At 40.6% G+C, this 18,317-nt stretch overlaps 1 protein-coding gene across 1 annotated transcript; it reads right to left on the bottom strand.

The window, feature by feature from the left end:
- Nucleotides 1-1,882: 1,882 nt before the first annotated feature.
- On the bottom strand, nucleotides 1,883-2,299 carry LOC133442372 (histone H2A, sperm-like). The gene has a single exon (XM_061720350.1). The coding sequence runs from the start codon at nucleotides 2,297-2,299 to the stop codon at nucleotides 1,883-1,885; it is 417 nt and encodes a 138-aa protein (XP_061576334.1).
- Nucleotides 2,300-18,317: the final 16,018 nt, after the last annotated feature.

The following is an 18,317-nucleotide window of genomic DNA, read 5'->3' as shown; positions in this document are numbered from 1 at the left end:
ATGTGTTTAATACCCCGGTCAGCCAGGAAAGTAGCAAACTCTGCAGACACATACTGTACTGTGGGCCGTTGTTTGTGGTGAGAACTTTGGGGAAACCCCAGCGAGGTTACCACCATACGTGTGGTAACAGAGCCTTGTTGGGAAGACATTGAGCCACTTAGAGTGTAAGCCATAGACCACCACTAGGAACCGCTGGTGGTGGGCAACGCTCTGGAGCTCCCCACAAATGTTGAGCTGAAGATGCTCCCAGGGGCGAGCTGTTTACTGTAGTGGTTGCATCGGGGCTGGAGCAAGAGGCTCAGTCTTCCCACTCGGAAGTCAAGCTGTACAGTCTTTCACCAGGACCTCAATGTTTTTGTCAATGCCCAGACTGACAGCTGATCCTTGACCCGATGAAAGGGAAGCAACTCCACCGAAATTTCAGATTTTGGAGGCCAGCCTGAGTGGATGAAGGTACGAGCACTGGGTCTTGTTCTGAGGCCTTTTGAAGACGTTGGAGTGAAACCATAGAGAGGAGAATGGAGCATCTGGATGACAACTGGGTCCAAGGCAGCTGAGCCTGAATTTGATGAAGGGCAAGGGGGTAGCCGTGACAACAAATCATCCACCACATTTTCCCTATCAGGAGTGATTTCTTGATTGAAGTTATACTGCTGGAGCCTATTGGACCAGCGGTGAAGCCTCAGTGGTCTGTGTCCCGTGCCAGATGAGCCCAGTAGGGCTGTAAGGGCTTGGTGATCTGTCCACAGTGTGCAAGGCTTGCCATACAAATAAACAGTTCTGTTCCGCTAAAGAGAGGGCTCATGATGCAAAAGCAACTGGCTGCTCCACACCACTCTGAAGCTGGGACAAAACAGCTCCCAAGGCTGTGCTGGAGGCATCACAGGTAAGCAAGATGGGGCAAGTTGGATTAAAGTGTGCCAGAGAGGTGAATTGGGGCTTCAGATGTTGGACCGCATCCGAGCAGGGAGAGGTCCTCGCCCATGCTGCATCTTTTCTCAGCAGTTCACGCATAGGGGCGGTGGTTACTGAATATTGGGGAAGAAAACGTAAGTAGTATGCTGTCATTCCCAGGAATGATAAAACCTGAGCTGGGCAGGAGGGCTCAAATACGTTGTTGCTTCAACTTTCAGGCCAATGCAAACGCAGCGACGCAACGAAGTTGTTCCGATTAGCACCCCGAGCATATGAAAAAACAAACCGGTTCTCAGCTGGTTTGCAAGTTGAACGAGTTGTGAACCAGCCCTGGAACCAGTTTGGTGGAAAAGGAGTATGTGTGTATGGTTGTAGGTGGCTGAATCGCTAGTGAGGGTGAGCCTCTAGAGGTGTAGACTGGAGCAGAATGACAGACTCTGGCAAAGTGTGTGCAGGGCAATGGAAAACATTTTTGTGCAATGTTACCCTCCGCTAGCTTGTTGAAGTCCGACCATTTGTTCACACATTTAACACACCGTTGCCCCTACAGGCTACGTTCTGTAGACTCACAAGAGCTATAAAAACAATTTGCAGATACACTTGCTTTAGTGGTTTTATATAGCTCCCGTCATTGGAAAACACATGAACAGCATGTTTAGATCTTAAAAAAAACCTTAGTGCCGTTTTTGTAGGTCACTCAAATGTTGTATTACATGGTCCTAAAAAGTACATCTTTTTTTTTTAATCTTAACTATTTCCCTTGTGCAATTCAGTAATTTGGAAAACTCCTCAAGACGGTTTCCATAGCATGTCAAAGGCCAAACAGTTGAAATGCCATTTACGGCATTCAAGATTCTAGAGTAGAGATTTATATTACCAAGTTCTCCCCTTTTCCAAGACACATTGGACACTTAAGTATATCAAAAATAGCTTTAATGTTTAAAAAACAAAACAGGCAGTTTTGCAGTTAGAACTCTTGAGACTGGACATCCTTAGCAGAGCCAACTTCCTTTGGTGCTCCAGTCTTCTTGGGGAGTAGGCTTGCCTGGATGTTTGGGATAACACCACCCTCCGATATTGTGACGCCTGCCAACAGTTTGTTGAGCTCTTCGTCATTCTTCACAGCCAGCAAGATGTGGCGTGGAGCTATGCGCCGCTTCTTATTGTCTGTGCTAGCATTCCCTGCCAGCTCCAGGATTTCAGCACAGAGGTATTCCAAGATAGCCGCTAGGTACACCGCAGAGCCGTTGCCAACCCGCTCTGCATAGTGGCCTTTCTTGAGTAGCCTGTGGATGCGGCCCACTGGAAAAGTGAGCCCTGCTCTGGCAGAACGGGACACTGTAGATTTTGGTTTGGGGGCAGCTTTCTTCCCTCGGCCAGACATTTTTAGGCTGAGAAGAGAGTCAAGAAAAGTGAGTCAAGTTATTACATCATGGTCAGCATCACTTAAAAACACAGCAGTCAACATTTGAATTGGGTTATTAAACTTACTGTACATGTTAACATTTTTAAATATCTGTTCTTGTCTTAGGACAACTTTGATGAAGTGTTTTGATCCACCTCAAATGTGGACAAGTATACTATCAGTTTGAAATTAAACTAAGTCATTGTAGACAGCATTGATTGATCCAGTTGAGCAAACAATGGTTAATGTTACAATTTAGTCACCGATAATAAACACAGGATACTGTGCTAAACCACTCACCACCACGTCTACTCAAGACAGCAGCAACACAATGAGGTCCCAGAGAGCTGCTTTAATATGAGAAAGGTTGTGATTGGTTGAATAATAACACCTGGCTCCACACCTGCAGCAATTATGGACAGTGGAAAGTGAACATTTTAATGTACATAGCTTGTATTAGATTGTTACCATTTGATCATCCATTTATACCTTAATTTTAACCCTCAATGCACACTTAGAAGACACAGTCAATGGACTTGTAGTCTACATTAATTTAAGAGCAGGAGTTTATGTATAATCAGCATGGGATGCGTGGCAGTGCTGAGCATGAGCAACAGATGGCAGCACAGACCAAATTTTTATTTGCTTCCTCTGAATGTCGTATTTGTTCTTTTTACAAATCTAATTTGACTTTATGATGGCGCACTAATAAATCCACACTTAGTGATGTCAAGATCCTTTACTTTATGATTATGTGCTTGCTGTGCCCTTTTGAAAAGTGCCTGACCTGATTTACTAATTAACTTCTTGAGGCAGTGATAACCCATCTCCCACCACTGTGAACAAATCAGAATATCAAGTATTTCTTTACAACACTCTCAGAAATAAACAACAATCAGTGGGGTTACTGAGTCTTAAATTTAGCAGAGGGTGCAATCCAACAATAATGAGTAGTTTTGGCAATATCTTTTATAAAATTATGTGACAGTTATGTGGTGTGATTTGATTTGATTTGATATGATGTTAGAGTTAGAAAGTTTTGAACCAAGGTTAATTTATCATGTTTTTCAAAGATTTTAAACTGTACTTTGTAGTTTTTCTGTAAAATATCTAGTATATCTGTTGTTCACAGGAGCTGTTCTTCATTTACTAAGTTACGCAGTACAGTAAAACATTTTTTTTTAATCAATTTCATTGTCTTTGGGTTGATATGCATCCATTCAGGTCTGCAATTCATTTATTTAAAAAAAGTTGGCTCAGTAAAGCTTTTACCACCTTGTAATGTTGCCATTCCTTCTCAGATCACTTAAAAGGAGTTCTGGCATTGAGGATACCAAGTGATGAAGCACTTCATTCTTATTTTGTCCTATCCTGCAGTCTCATGCCGTGCAACAGTAAGAAGTCACCATTAATCTTTTTTTCTTTTTTCTTTTCAAATTTCTCCACACATCTTGAGTTTGGGTCAAGTTAGGACTGCAAGAAAGACTATCCAATACCCATACTCTCTTTCTCCTTATCAGTGCTTCTGTAATGTTTGCAGAATGTATCTTTTGCCTTGTTGAAAAATGGATGGACGTCCCTGGAGAAAGGAAAGCAAAGTGTTCTAAAATCTCAGTGAGCATTTCTGCTTCAATGAAACCATCACCATAAATATTTTTCAGGCATGTCTTAGGGACATCAAGGACTAGATGACCAGATTCTAAATTCCAGAGAAACAGAGGTTATTATTTTTGGTCCCAAACACCCTAAGAATGGGTTGATGGTGTTGCGATAGCCTCAAGTACAACTGTGCGAAACTTCGGTGTTATTTCGATTATTAATCAGGTTTGTAAAACAGAGTTCTTCCATCTACATAATATTCCAAAGATTAGGAACATCCTTTGCCAGAGTGATGCGGAAAAATTCATTCGCTGAATAGGCTCCAGCTGAACCAAAATGCAGCAGTGAATAAATGCTAAATAAATGTATTCAATGCTGACATGAATAAACTAGAGAGACCATGTCTCTCTGGTGTTAGCCTCACTCCATTGTTTCCCCGTAATACTGAGAATCCAATTAAAAATGTTATTACTTACCTAATAGTACCTAAAAGAGCTCTCTGTTCTCAGAGTGCAGGTTTACTCGTAGTTCCTAGAGTATGCAAATGTAGATTTGGAGGATGGGCCTTCTGCTATCAGGCACCATTACTATGGAAACAACTTCCAATTTGGGTTAAGGAGGCTGACACCACCTCCACCTTAAAACCAAACTTAAAACGTTTCTGTTTAGTAATAGTCAGTGCAAAGTAATTGTGTCTGTGTCTCTCCTCTCTCTGTTCTTCATTCCCTCTGTCTGATCTCCCTTTTCCTGCTCTGCCCAGCTGACCTTCGGTAGGAGGGTCCCCTGTTACAACCAAAAACGTAATAACGGCCAATAACGTAATCATTTTGGCCATTTCAAATGTAATAAAGCCAATAGTGTAATAATGTGCCAATAATGTAATAAAACTTTTGAGCCAATAACGTAATAACTTTTTGCCGATAATGTAATAAGGCATTACATTATTGGCTGGTTATTACGTTATTGGCCTGGTATTAAAAAAAACCTTTCAAAATGTAATAACTGGTGCCGATAATGTAATAACACATAAATATGACAGCAGCTCTTGGAAATAAAGGTTTTTTTTGCAGTTTTTGGGCAGTTAGTCGATGACATATAGTCGTCATATTTATTCATCCAAGATATGTTGATTTTGTACTGCCCGAAAGTCAGATGAGTAAGGACTATCCAGGCTTTCATCCATCGGCTGTCCTTGCTAAACAACTCCTTTATTCTTATGCTCAGACCACTGTTGCGTCCAGCAGCCTTGTACAGCTTCATAACACTAATAGAACAGTCATTTTCTTTCTCTAGTTCTAGGCTCTCCTCAAGTATTTCTCTGATATAGAGGTTGGGATGAAATGGTGCCGATAGTGCCTGGAATAAGTGTGAGACCCGATTAAATGTCCCCAGCATGGACATATCTTGAATTAAAGCAAATTCAATCATTCTTGATAAAATCTCTGGAGGCAGGTATTGGCCTCCCAGCTCATTTCCAGCATCCTCAATGTCATTGTCAACCAAAGGGTTAGCCATAGACTGTTTATCAGAATTAGCTTCAGTTTGAAACAGAAAGCCAGGTTCATCAGCTATACAAGCAGGTTCATCCGATATAGAGGGGGCGTCGGGATTGTTACAACCAATAGTGTAATAATGTGCCCATAATGTAATAAAACTTTTTTTTTATTACATTATTGGCACATTATTACACTATTGGCTTTATAACATTTGAAATGGCCAAAATTATTACATTATTGGCAGTTATTACGTTATTGGCCGTTATTACGTTTTTGGTTGTAACATCCCCCCATGTGAACCAAGTCCTGCTCAAGGTTTCTTCCCTCCTAAGGGGAGTTTTCCTTGCCACTGTTTGGCTTAAGGCTTTTTTCCCACTAAGGGAGTTTTTACCTGCCATTGTCTATGTAATAATTGCTCAGGGGTCATGTTCTGGGGTCTCTGGAAAGTGCCAAGAGGCAACTTGTGTTGTAAAAGATGCAATATAAATAGAATAGAATTGAATTGAAATTGAATAGTGAGTGTGTGATTCCATGTAATAACTTTAGATCTGTACAGCAATCTAAACGGATCTGGTTGATAGCTGCAGACATTCCTTTGTGGCATGCTGCTAAGTCCATTTGCTAATGAGAGGTTACAGGAGAAGAGATTTTAGAAATGGTGACATATTGGATCTAATATTGTGCAGTGCGTAGCTGGCCACTGGAGAATGATTTTTTTGTTTTGGTTTTGGTCCAAGAAGGTTCTTGGTTTTACGCCCAGACCCAGCAGGAGTCTTTCTGTGTTTGCATCTTCTCCTCCTGCTTGTGTGATTTTTCTGTGAATGCTATGGCTTCCTCCCACAGCCCACAAACATTAATGTTAGGTTGATTGGCAATTCTAAATTGGCCGTACAGTAGGTGTGAGTCTGACTGTGTATGGTTGTTTGTCTATATATGTGAACGATGGACTGGCGACCTGTAATGAGCTGGGATAGGCTCCAGCAGACCGCCGTGACCCTGTATAGGATTTAGCGGGTATAGAAAATGGTCGGATGGGTTCATTTCTGGTTATATGGTTTCTCATTGTGCATTTTGTCTGTATTTGTGTTTTTGTGGATCTTGTAAACTACCAGTCCCTGCGGAAGTATTGTTGAAGTTCAAAGTTGGCATTAAACCATGCACAATTGAAATCTCTAGTGTGTTCTTCCTCTGTTGCCCTTTAAGGCTTACCAGAGTAGATAATCTGTTTCCTTTGTGCCCTGTCTTCCCACCAGCCAACCCACTGAATATTCTCTTTCACCACATTCAGAAATCTCATTTTTAGTCTTCCCCTTTTTCTTCTGCATCCACCTCAAGCATCCATCTACCAATGTATTCACCATTCCTCCCCCTTATGTGTCCAAACATTTTTATTTCCCTAACCCTGGCGGTTCTTCGGATGTGATCATTCCTGATCCATCCTTGTCACCTAAAGAACATCTTAACATCTGTTATTTTAAATACATGCTGAGTTTTTGCTTTCATTTTGTCTGAACAAGTGACCAATCAGAGTCACATCGGCTCCCTCGAAGGAGGATTTAATTTTATTTATTTTATTTAATTTAAGGACAGAAAATATCAACACCTGCAACGGGATTGTTCAAGTAATGGCTGTTTTCGAACATGCATGTTAACCTGTTTAAAAAGATTGATCCCAGGCTAAAATTAAAAGAAAAGAAAATGAGAATATAACTAAATATTTTTTTGTCATTGTTTAGCATATTCAGTACCAAATGAATATGCTAAACAATTGGAACTGAGAACTGTCTTTATTCTTTGTACCATTTGTCTTCTACACTTTGTACTGACACTAAGAGTTAGAAAAGTGAAAAAAGCAACATTATGACTGTTCAGGTTCACTTTAAAATGTGGCAAAGAGCCAGTCACAGAACAGTGGGAAGACAAATTGAAGAGAGACCTTCACAGGACGTTGTCCTTGAATAGACTGAATGTGATTCTGTTTAACCTTTCAACATCGTCTTTGCACGAGTAGGACAGGCCGAGAGTCACAAGCTTGTGGTTACCAGAACGTTTCACTGCAGCCTGACTTTCAAGTACGTTAAGTAAAATGCCAGGACACACATTGGTTTTTTTTCTGAAGAAAATTTATGATGTGTATACGACTGTGTATAAGACTGCAAGGTTTAGTTTTTCATCATGTCAGTTGCCATCATTGAAGCAAGGCATCTGTTTTTGTTCAATTCTCTTGAGAATATTTGTCTGGATAAAGGATGAAGCTCCTTGTATTTATTAGCAACAGTAACTACTAACACTGTTGTTCGCAGTCTCCTGCTGAGCAAAGCAACAAGATGAAAGAACGAGCGGAGGAAGCAAGATATAAGCTAAACATTAATGTAAGCTAGCGATGGCACAACCGGATGAGAACAAAAAAGCTCCTGACTTGATTTATTTGTATCTTCCAAGTCTTAATAATGCAAATAACAAAACTAGCCCTCTCTTGAAGGATTTTGTGTTTCTTTCTTAAACTGATTGATGAATTCATGTCTGCGCGTTGTCCTGTTTTTCCCACAAGCACCTGAAGAAGAAGGCTATATACTGAAGGCAGTCAGTTTCTTTAGCTGACACACAGAGACCTCTTCCTTCTCTCCCAGCGGAGCAATAAATCTGTTGATGTGGCTTTTAGGAGGATTGTGCTGTTACTTTGACATCTTGTTTCTCCTTTTTCCAGAGCTTTATGGAGAAGTTCGTGACAACCTGGAGGAGATTGTGCCTAATCTTCTGAAAGCAATTAATCTTCCACAACAAACTCCAACGGTCAATGACTTCTTTCATATGTGCAAACACACACTCATATGATTACAGACATGCTTACACACGTGCCAAGAGGGGTGAGGATCTTTCCAATCAATTTTCATGCACAATAATTCAGATGAATTGGCCACGTCTAGTTAAAAACTCATTCTGACTGCTAACTTATACATACACGAATACATACAGTGGAAACCAGAAGTTTATACACTGTGCAAAATATTTTTTGTCTCACTGTCTGAAGTTAAATCAGACTAAACTTCTCTTGTTTCAGGTCTGTCAGGATTACCAAAATAATTTAATTTAGCTAAATATCATAATAATGAGAGATAATTTCTTAGAGGATTTTATATTACTTTCTTTGAGGTCAAAGGTTTACATACACAAAAAGTACTATTTCTTTAAATAATGTGATGGAGAAGTCCAAATGATGATGTCATGAGTTTGAAAGCTCCTAATAAGTTAGCTGACAACATGTGAGTTAACTGAAGGCACACCTGGGGATGTATTGTAAGGCCACACCTCAAACACTCTGCTTCCTTGTTTGAAATCGTGGGAAAATCAAAAGAAATCAGCCAAAAAATCTGGGAGAGAATTGTGGAGTTCCACAGGTCTGGTTCATGCATGGGTGCAATTTCCAGATGTTTGAAGGTGCCACGTTCATCTGTTCAAACAATTATACGCACATATAAACATCATGGGAATGTCCAGCCATCACACCACTCAGGAAGGAGACAGGCTCTGTGTCCCAGAGATTAATGTGTTTTGGTCCGAAATGTGCAAATCAACCCCAGAACAAAAGCTAAAGACTTTGTGAAGATGCTGGATGAAGCTGGTAAGAAAGTGTCATTATTTTGCACCGACATGGGCTGAAAAGCCACTCAGCGTGAAAGAAGCCATTACTCCTAAAGAAAGGTAAAAAAGCCAGATTACAGTTTGCTAAAGGACACCAAGACAAAGACCTTAACTTCTGGAGAAATGTCCTGTGGTATGATGAAAATAAAGTGGAGCTGTTTGGCCATAACAACCAACGTTACATTTGGAGGAAAAAGGGGGATGCTTGTAGACCTGATAACACCATACCAACTGTGAAGCACAGATGTGGCAGCATCGTGCTGTGGGGCTGTTTTGCTCCAACGAGAACTGGACCTTTTTATAAAATAGACTGCATCATGAAGAAAGAACTTTACATGGAAATATTAAAGCAACATCTCATGACATGACAGCCAGGAAGCTAATTCTTGGGCACAAATGGGCAATGACCCTAAGCATGATGCCAAAATATTTAAAAAGTGGCTTGAGGACAACAAAGTCAATGTCTTGGAGTGGCCATCACAAAGCCCTGATATGAATCCCATTAAAAATTTGAGAGCAGATCTGAAAAGGCACATGCGAGCGAGGCGACTGACAAACCTGACTCAGTTACACCAGTTCTGTCAGGAGCTTGTGGGAGGTTACCCAAAATGTTTGGCCCAAGTCACGCAGTCTAAAGGCAATGCTACTAAAAGCTAAGGAAATGTATGTAAGCTTTCAACCCCTAAGAAAGTAATATAAAATTATCTAAGAAATTGTTTCTCTCATTATTGTGGCATTTAGCAAAATGAAATGATTTTGGTAATACTGACTGACCTGAAACAGGAGAAGTTTAGTCTGATTTGCCTTTAGACAGTGAAGTAAAACATTTGATATATTTTTGTACAGTGTATGTAAATGTCTTGTTTCAACTGTACCCTTTTGTTGTTATGCCATGTTTTTTTTCTCATTTATTAGTTAAGAAATGACAGTGACAGTGATAAATGATAATGGCCCGGTTCCCCAGATCAGTTAAGTAGTTCTTAACAGCGAAAGACTTCTTTCAAACCATCTTAAGGAGCCTGTGAAAGAACTACTTAACTGTTAAGAACTACTTAACTGATCTGGGAAACCGGGCCAATGTTTTTTTGTCGCTTGACAGTAGAATAATGATGCTTAACATGTCTTCCCCTTTTATTATTAAAAAGTTAAGATAGAGTCAATTGATGCATGCACAGTAACTGAGTAATGAGTCAAGCTCTGTGTGGATAGTCTTTGAAACATTATGGACAGACTAAAGCTAAGTATCCTGTGGACCTTTAGGTGCCTCATTTCTGTTGCCTCATTAACCCTCTGAGGGAACTGAGGGCCTTTACTCCAACTTCCCTTAACGCCTTGCAAGGGTTAAAAAAAATCCTTGGGAAGCCGTAAATGTTTTACCACGACTGTTTCAGTTATAGTATGGACTCACTCCTATTACAAAAGAGACACCACTTTGAGAAACAAATCTGTGTCTGTTAAAGTATTTCTTCATATAATATCAACCTCCTAAGACCTAGTGCATTTTTTAAATTACTGCTTTAGGCACATAATATGAATTATTAAGTTATGACATGGACAACAAAACATGTGATGTCCACATATGTGGACGCCAAGTCTGAGGTCAAGGCAATTGCCCTCAAAGCAGCACAAAAGAACTTTAGTGATTTTTAGCTCAGATGGTCTCCCTAGAGACTGGACTAGAGACTGGAGGTTAGGTTGCATTACAACGCCGTCCAAGATTTAATGTTGTTCAGTCTCTAGCTCAGTCCCTATCTTTGTTGCCTTAGTCATTCTGTTCACTGTAGTAGCTCTGTGAGCTAGTTTCATCATTGTTGACATCACTGAAATCTGGTAGATGCCTTATAGGAGCTGACTCCATCCAACCCTAAATAAACCCAAAAATGAACAAGAAAAGGATTGCTGGAGCTTTGACCAGCTCTGCTGGTGCAATGGTGGCCACGTAGCGGCTAGCCCCCGTCTGGTTCGGTGGCCGGGCTGCTGAAGGAGTAGGCAGCTATGCGTGGATAGCAGCATCTACGAGTCCACTACCAATGAGGTCTGACTAGTTTGGCCAGTGTTCTTGGTTCCAGAGGGAAAAGATAGCTGATTCTCTGGCTAGCCATGTTCACCTGCAGACCTTTCCAGGACAGGGTTAACCTGTGAAGGGTATATTAGCCTTTCCAGAATAGTTTCTTAAAGTTCCTTTATCCACTGTTTGACAGAGAGTGCTTCAACATAATGCAATGACTCTTGGCTTGTAAAAGTCCAAAATCTAGTAGTTTAGTTGTTTCTGCATTTTTGTGAAGCCCACTGGGTAAAGTCCAAGCACACAAAGTTTAATACTTAGTGGGATATTGATATTAAATACCTCTGAAAGATATCCAATGACTTCTTTCATAATTTTGGAATCTTAGGGCATTCCCATTGACGGTGAAGAAGGGCTCTTTTTTTCATCAAGACACACACAAGTCTGGAATAATTCAAGACATATGATTACATTTTAGGAGTTATATACATCCTCATAAACCATTTCAATTGCAGTAGCCTAAATCAAGTATTTATTCATTTATTTTGGTGCCTTTATACAGGCCTCGTTCTATTCTCTCATCCATGTGCTCTTTATTCTTTATTCTTTATTCTTTATTCGGATCCCCATTAGCTTCAACTGTCGTGGTTGCTAATCTTCCTGGGGTCCACATAAAACATCACATAAACATACTATACAACATACAAAATAAACTGACACGTGTCAGTCTAAATCTAAGTACATTAAAAATGGCAATAATATAAAAATAGAGATATAAAAATAGAGAAACATTTGTCAAGCATCATGTACAAAAACATTGATTATTCTAACTGTGTGGTCTCACTCATACATTTTTGTTTAATAGATCTTTTGAATAAATATTTGCTTTTGATACTTTTCATATTTGCAGGTAATGTGTTCCATTGTTGGGTGGCTCTATAAATAACAGAATGTCTTGAATGTCACTTCTACAAGAATGTATCTTTATTAGTAGACATTAGTGAGGTATATAATATGTGTATTGTAAACCTTTCCTTTTTACGTGTCCAAGAGCAACTTCTTATATTTCTGATAATAGTGGGACATGCATCATTTGTTTGTATCTGGATGACATGTAAATATTTAACTGTAGATATTTAAGGGAATGTTTTTGAGGAATTTGATATTTCTCATATGAATGATTGAAGAAGATTGAAGATAAGCAGGACTCCATCTATGTGGGGATCTGTAACTTTCTGGATGTCTGGATTTTTTTTTACCAGATTATTCCAAATTACCAAATATTACCAAATTATTCATTCCAGGTGAACTGGGAGATTGGAGAAAATCCCTGTTATGAGCCATGTGCAACACTAAAATGTAATTTTTTTGTATGCTGTCTTTGTGTTTTTAGGTCCCAGGGGTATAGATAATGTTACCTTTCTTATTGTTCTCAATGAAAATTTTCTTGCTTTTTTTTCAATTTGACCTTATATCACACGCTTGAACAACCAATTTACTTGCCAGCAATTTAGTATCAAATAAGTACATTAGACAGCTTTTCAGTTCTGTATATTTCATAGTTCTTTTATTGTCTTTTGGTGTAAACAGATGTTGTTTCTGTCTTTGATGGCTGTCATGTCAGCATGTTTTGCAGCCAAAGCTTTTTTTAACAACTCTGCAACAACCTATGTGAAGGAGGGAAGCCATGATGAGTTTTCAGTCTGTTTTTACTTGTGCATGTCTGTGTCCGTGAGTGAGTGCGGATTAGCAGTTGATAAATATGCATAATGTTGTAATGTGGATAGAGATTATTTCTGACAGAGATGAAAATCTTGTTGCTGATCGATTTTGATTTGTCACAGCGTTTTGGAGCAAACATGGACTAATGTTGACGTAGTCATAAGCTCCAGGCCCTGCGACCGTGAATAGGACTGCTGCGGATATCGAAAAGAAAAAGAAAAGGATGAATGAACTAGATCATTTTGACAAGAATGCACTAAGTAATGAACTTTTTATCTTATAATTTAATAGAAAACATGAACTGAAAAATGTTCTCTTGAAGCTTTTGCTCCTCTCCAACTTCTGGTCAAGCTCTTCATCATCTTTTAGCTTCCTAAGTTAGGTCGTAAGCTCTCTGTAATGGCTACCATGTGTCCTCTGCAATCCCAATAAAAACATTTCCTATTTTAAACAAAATGAAAACACAGGGTGAATCTAGGGATTCAGCCACGGCAGGTTTTGATCTGGTGCTGAACACCTGGAAGTGGGGATTGACCAGAAGAAGACAGTCACAACAAATCAACTGCCACGTCATCAGAGGAAGGGACAAGAACGAAGGACAAAAGATTTTCCATCAACCACCCAGCAAATCATCAGTCCGTCCCACCTGTGCAAAACTCCCATTCCTCCCTACTTTTATATCCTCCATCTGTTTTTCTCTCTTTCCTTTCTGTCTCTTTTCTTTTCAACCATAACTTGTTTTGGCTCATTGACACACTATTCTCCACTGTATAACCTTTTTTTTTCTATTTTGCTCTCTTCCTGGCCTTGCTTTCTCCTCCTTGGACCCTTGGTACCTCTTCATCCTATGCAAAACACACACACACACACACACACACACACACACACACACACACACACACACACACACACACACACACACGAGCGAACGAGAGAGAGAGAAATCCATGCACTTTATTTCTTTAAATATTCATTTCCGTCTGTCTGTGATGTGTTTAGTGGAGTTTCCTGTTCCCAGCCCTCCCGCTTCCCTGAGAACCGCCATGTAGGAAGTGGCGATCCTGCCAATGGTTCCTCCCGCCCCTCTCACTGGTCACGTTCCCACCTTATGGAGGCTGACTTACATGGAAAAAGATGGAAAGAAAGAGATGGGGTGGTTCTGAGGTTATTGTTCATTTAATAATAACGATTTCTGGATTTTTCTCTTTCTGGCCAACAATGTTCGCCTGCTTTACAAGACAATCTGGAGAATACCCCCCCCCCCCCAACCAAAAAAATATATAATTAAGAACTTTCCAGTTGGCAGTGTATCTTAGTTAAAGGAGCGTGAAGCAGGATTGAGGCAGGATTTATGAAAAAAATTCGTATACGTTTTAAGTTTTCTAGTAATAATGTCAGATGAAGCGTTCCAAACCAAAAAGAATGAGCCCTCTAGTGTATCTCTCCTTTGCCTTGAACAGGCTGTGTGCTGCAAAATGTGCTGCAATTCCGGACCGGAATTTCCCGCGCTGTCCTGTGGATGTGACGTCACATGACGCTGCATGCGCGTTCTCGGCAGCGCACGAGTAAACATTGGATACGCGTTTGAGTCATGGAGGCAGCTTCAACTTGAATTGGGACTGAAAACAGATGCTGACATGGCTCACCAAGTAAGATAACATTGTAAGTCATATTTAGAGCTTGATTTGAACGGCGCTCCCGTGCCGACTTCGCTGTTGGCTGCAGGAATCCCGACGGTCGTCATGGCGCTAATGAGTCTCATTTCTTATTCTTGCCTCAAGCTCCTTTAATGAAAATCATTTGACCATAGTGACATGTTAAATTAGAGTGTGTTCTGTAATCAGCATCACAAGTGTTTTCAATCTTGCAGTCGGGCTGTTTATTTATAAGGGGGAAATAGTCTCTCTGCCATTTGGTATCATGGTGTGAACAAAACTGAACACGGAGCAGCTCAGTATTTCATATTCAATCTCAATATGACTATTATGAAGGTGTGACGAAACTGATAAAAAATGGAAATAAATTGAAGAGAAAGTAAATTCTCTACTAACTGTGGTTTCAACAACACCCCCTTTTGCCACTACGGCCTTCTGTTTGTGTTAAATGTCTTGGCCATATGGTGTTTTTGCTGTCAGATGTTTGAGTGAGTTTATAACGAGGATGATCACCACTTGCTCAAGAAGAAGTGATCAGTTCACTAAGTTTGAGTGAGCACAGTTAGCTGACAGCAAACTGGGAGGATTACAGGTATACTTCTCAAATGGTCACCAAATATTGTCAAAGAAGCTGAAAATGGTCCCTCATCTGTCCACACTTCTTATAAACAGACTGGGGCTGCAGCAGCACACATTTTAAACTTTACGCTGGAAAACGCAAGAACTAAAGAAGTTTGGTAGGACAAGAGGAAATAAATTCTTCCTGAGTATTCATCCACTTCTAATGATGAGCCTGTATTATGAGGAAATGTCCCAGATTCTCCCAAGTCTGAAATATATCAGCTAAGAATTCACAGGTAACGTTCACCAGTGTTATAACTGACCACATCAAGCCTGATGGAAGAAATGTCGTCAATGAAATCAACCAGTCAGGAAAGACCCCAGAAGAGTGAAAAACCTGGAGATTGCAGTGAAGTGCAAACTTTTTCCAGGGAGATACTGTAGTTGATAAGATATATGAGTACTAACTGGTGAAGTATCTAAAATGCCCATTGTTCTAGCTGGAAATTGTTTGTCAAAATGAAAACAAAAAAAGACAAAAATTCAGATGGAAATTTCTCTTGAGGAAGTCAAGTTAGAAGATGCAATTGGAAAGTTCTTACAACAAATCCTTCTCTGCATATTGAATGACTCATCGCAAAAAATAATTCACAACAAATACGTTTGCACTGAAAGATATATCAAGCCTTTTAAAATAAATTATTAGTTCACCAGAAGGCACAGAGTCTGATTTCATTAGAGTCCCATCAACATCAACATCATCTCCTTTAAGTACTGCATTAGATCCTATTGATATTACTGAAACCGCTGTTGATTACGCAGGTGATAGAAGCTTGAAAGATGAATCAAACAAGTATGTGAGTGAATGCAGCTCTTGATACAAGCTGTAAGGAGACAACTATCACTTCCTCCACTTATATTGGGTCTACCATCAATACACTGCCATGCTCTGACAGTCTCTATCAATCAGAGAAAGCATCAAAGCATCAGTCAGTCGAAGGGGCACGGTGGCGCAGCTGGTAGTGCAGCGGTCTCACAGCAAGAAGGTCCTGGGTTCGATTCCCGCCGGGGGACGCTGTGGGTGCTGAGGTGCGTGTTAGTTCCCCCATGACTTCAGTGCCCACACCATGGGTGGGGTTGGCGAAAGGATCTTTCTGTGTGGAGTTTGCATGTTCTCCCCGTGTTCCCCTCGGTAGCTAATATGAGCTACCCTCACAAAAACATGCACACAGTCCTGGGCTATACATGCCCCCTCTGGCCAACCGGGGCGCCAGATGGGGTGGGGAGGATCCGGCCGGAATAACGTGATCCTTCCACGCGCTACGTCCGGCCGGAGAAACCCCACCCTGTCTGGTGAAAAGATGCGGCCTGCTCACTCCTCAGGTTAAGGAGGAGACCTGAGCTCAGTGCAGGGCCCTCCCGGGGTTGGTAGAGGAGAGCAATGCCCAGGACTGTCAGTAGGTAGGAGCACGGGGTGGTAAAAATGGGAAAAAAACCGGGATAAAAATATATTTATAAAGCATCAGTCAGTCGAGACCTGCTCTTCTGCAGCTCTGACTGATTGTCACTGCACAAAATATAAACATCCTATCCGGTGTTGTGCAAGTTCATACTTCTCATGAACTAGTTCAAAGTTCAGTTCACATAGTTTAAAAATGAATAGTTCACGTTCATAGTTCACCATTTTCACTTTGAACTAGTTCAAAATCTTCAAATTCAGTTAATTTCAATATTTTTAGGTGAGAAGTACGAATGAAACGCCACCCTATCCTAAAACTGTTCACTGTATACAATCATGTATTGTCCTAGCGGCTTTTTAACTTTACTCAGAGGCTGTAAATCTTCAACAATGTAGTCCATTATCAATGTGTCTACCTGCTGCTGGGAAATCAAACCACTGAAGGTGCAGCAGTGGGACTGGGGTCGTTTGGGGCTGTTCAAATCAAATCAAATCAAACTTTATTTTTAAAGCACCTTTCATACAAAAAAAATGTAACACAAAGTGCTTTTCATAAAACATAAACATAAAATGTATTAGTGCCCCCCCCCCTCCCCCTCCCCGCACACACACAGATAGACACACGCAGACACATGGTGCAGACATGGCTAGGCACAGAGGATCCAGGTGAGGAAACGGTAACAGGGAACCGTCCACGCCAGGAGGTCTCATAGCCCGCAGCTAGAAGGGGGGGGGGGGGGCCCACAGAGACCATCCCGGCCCGGACGGATAGAGAAGTCCACACCACAGCGGTGAAGCCGTGGTGCAGAACTCCACCACCATCCAGGCCAGAACCATCCCCAGGACGACCCCCTGCAGGCCAGAGTCACTCCCAGCATGGAGGCTCCCCATGAGGAAACACTGGAGATAAAAGCTACAAGAAAACAGGATAAAATACACTAATAGAGTTTAAAAAGTATAACATAACGTAAAATCCTAAAAGTATGTCTAAAAAGCAAGACATTAAAAACTAAAGGACTAAGACAGTAAAATGTATAAAATAGACCATAAATAACGACTAAAATATTTAGATAAAACATTAAGATAAAACAATGAGAATAAATTATGATAATAAAAAAGGATAAACTAACTATAAAACAGAGTAGTAAGATCCAATAAAAATAAGGGTGAGCATAAAAAATGTAAAAGAGTTAAATGAGTCAGTTAAAAGCCTGATTAAAGAGATGAGTCTTGAGCCTCTTTTTAAAAACATCAACAGTCTCTGCGGCCCTGAGGTTCTCCGGGAGGCTGTTCCACAATCGGGGACCATAAAAACTGAATGCCGCCTCCCCGTGTGTCCTAGTTCTAACTTTTGGTATGGTTAAAAGGCCAGCACCGGAGGACCTCAGGGTCCGTGAGGGTTGATAGGGTAAAAGTAGTGCAGACAAATAAGAAGGCCCAAGACCATTAAGACACTTAAAAACTAGTAAAAGAACCTTAAAATCAACCCTGAAGCGCACAGGGAGCCAATGCAGCGATTTTAAAACAGGTGTAATGTGCTCCCGCCCTCTGGTCCTCGTCAGCACGCGTGCGGCTGAATTCTGTAATAATTGTAGGTTGTACATGTTCTTTTTAGGAAGACCAGAGAGCAGGGCGTTACAATAATCTAAACGACATGAGATAAAAGCATGCATTAGCACCTCCGTGCTGGCCTGAGAGAGAAACGGGCGGACTCTGGCTATGTTCTTAAGATGGTAAAAACCGATCTTTGTTATGTTTTTAATATGTGGAATAAAAGTGAGCTCAGAGTCAAAAATCATGCCCAGATTTTTAACTGATTTTGAGGGTTTAAAATCCTGTAACTTTGGTAAAAGTTTCT

The sequence above is a fragment of the Cololabis saira genome, chromosome 4 (assembly GCF_033807715.1).
Source record: "Cololabis saira isolate AMF1-May2022 chromosome 4, fColSai1.1, whole genome shotgun sequence".
Taxonomy (NCBI): domain Eukaryota; kingdom Metazoa; phylum Chordata; class Actinopteri; order Beloniformes; family Belonidae; genus Cololabis; species Cololabis saira.
The sequence above is the reverse complement of the archived record's forward strand: the minus strand, read 5'-3'. Positions and strand labels throughout refer to the sequence as shown.

Excerpts from the sequence above, each read along its gene's own strand:
- LOC133442372 (XM_061720350.1), bottom strand. The coding sequence starts at position 2,299 with ATGTCTGGCCGAGGGAAGAAAGCTGCCCCCAAACCAAAATCTACAGTG.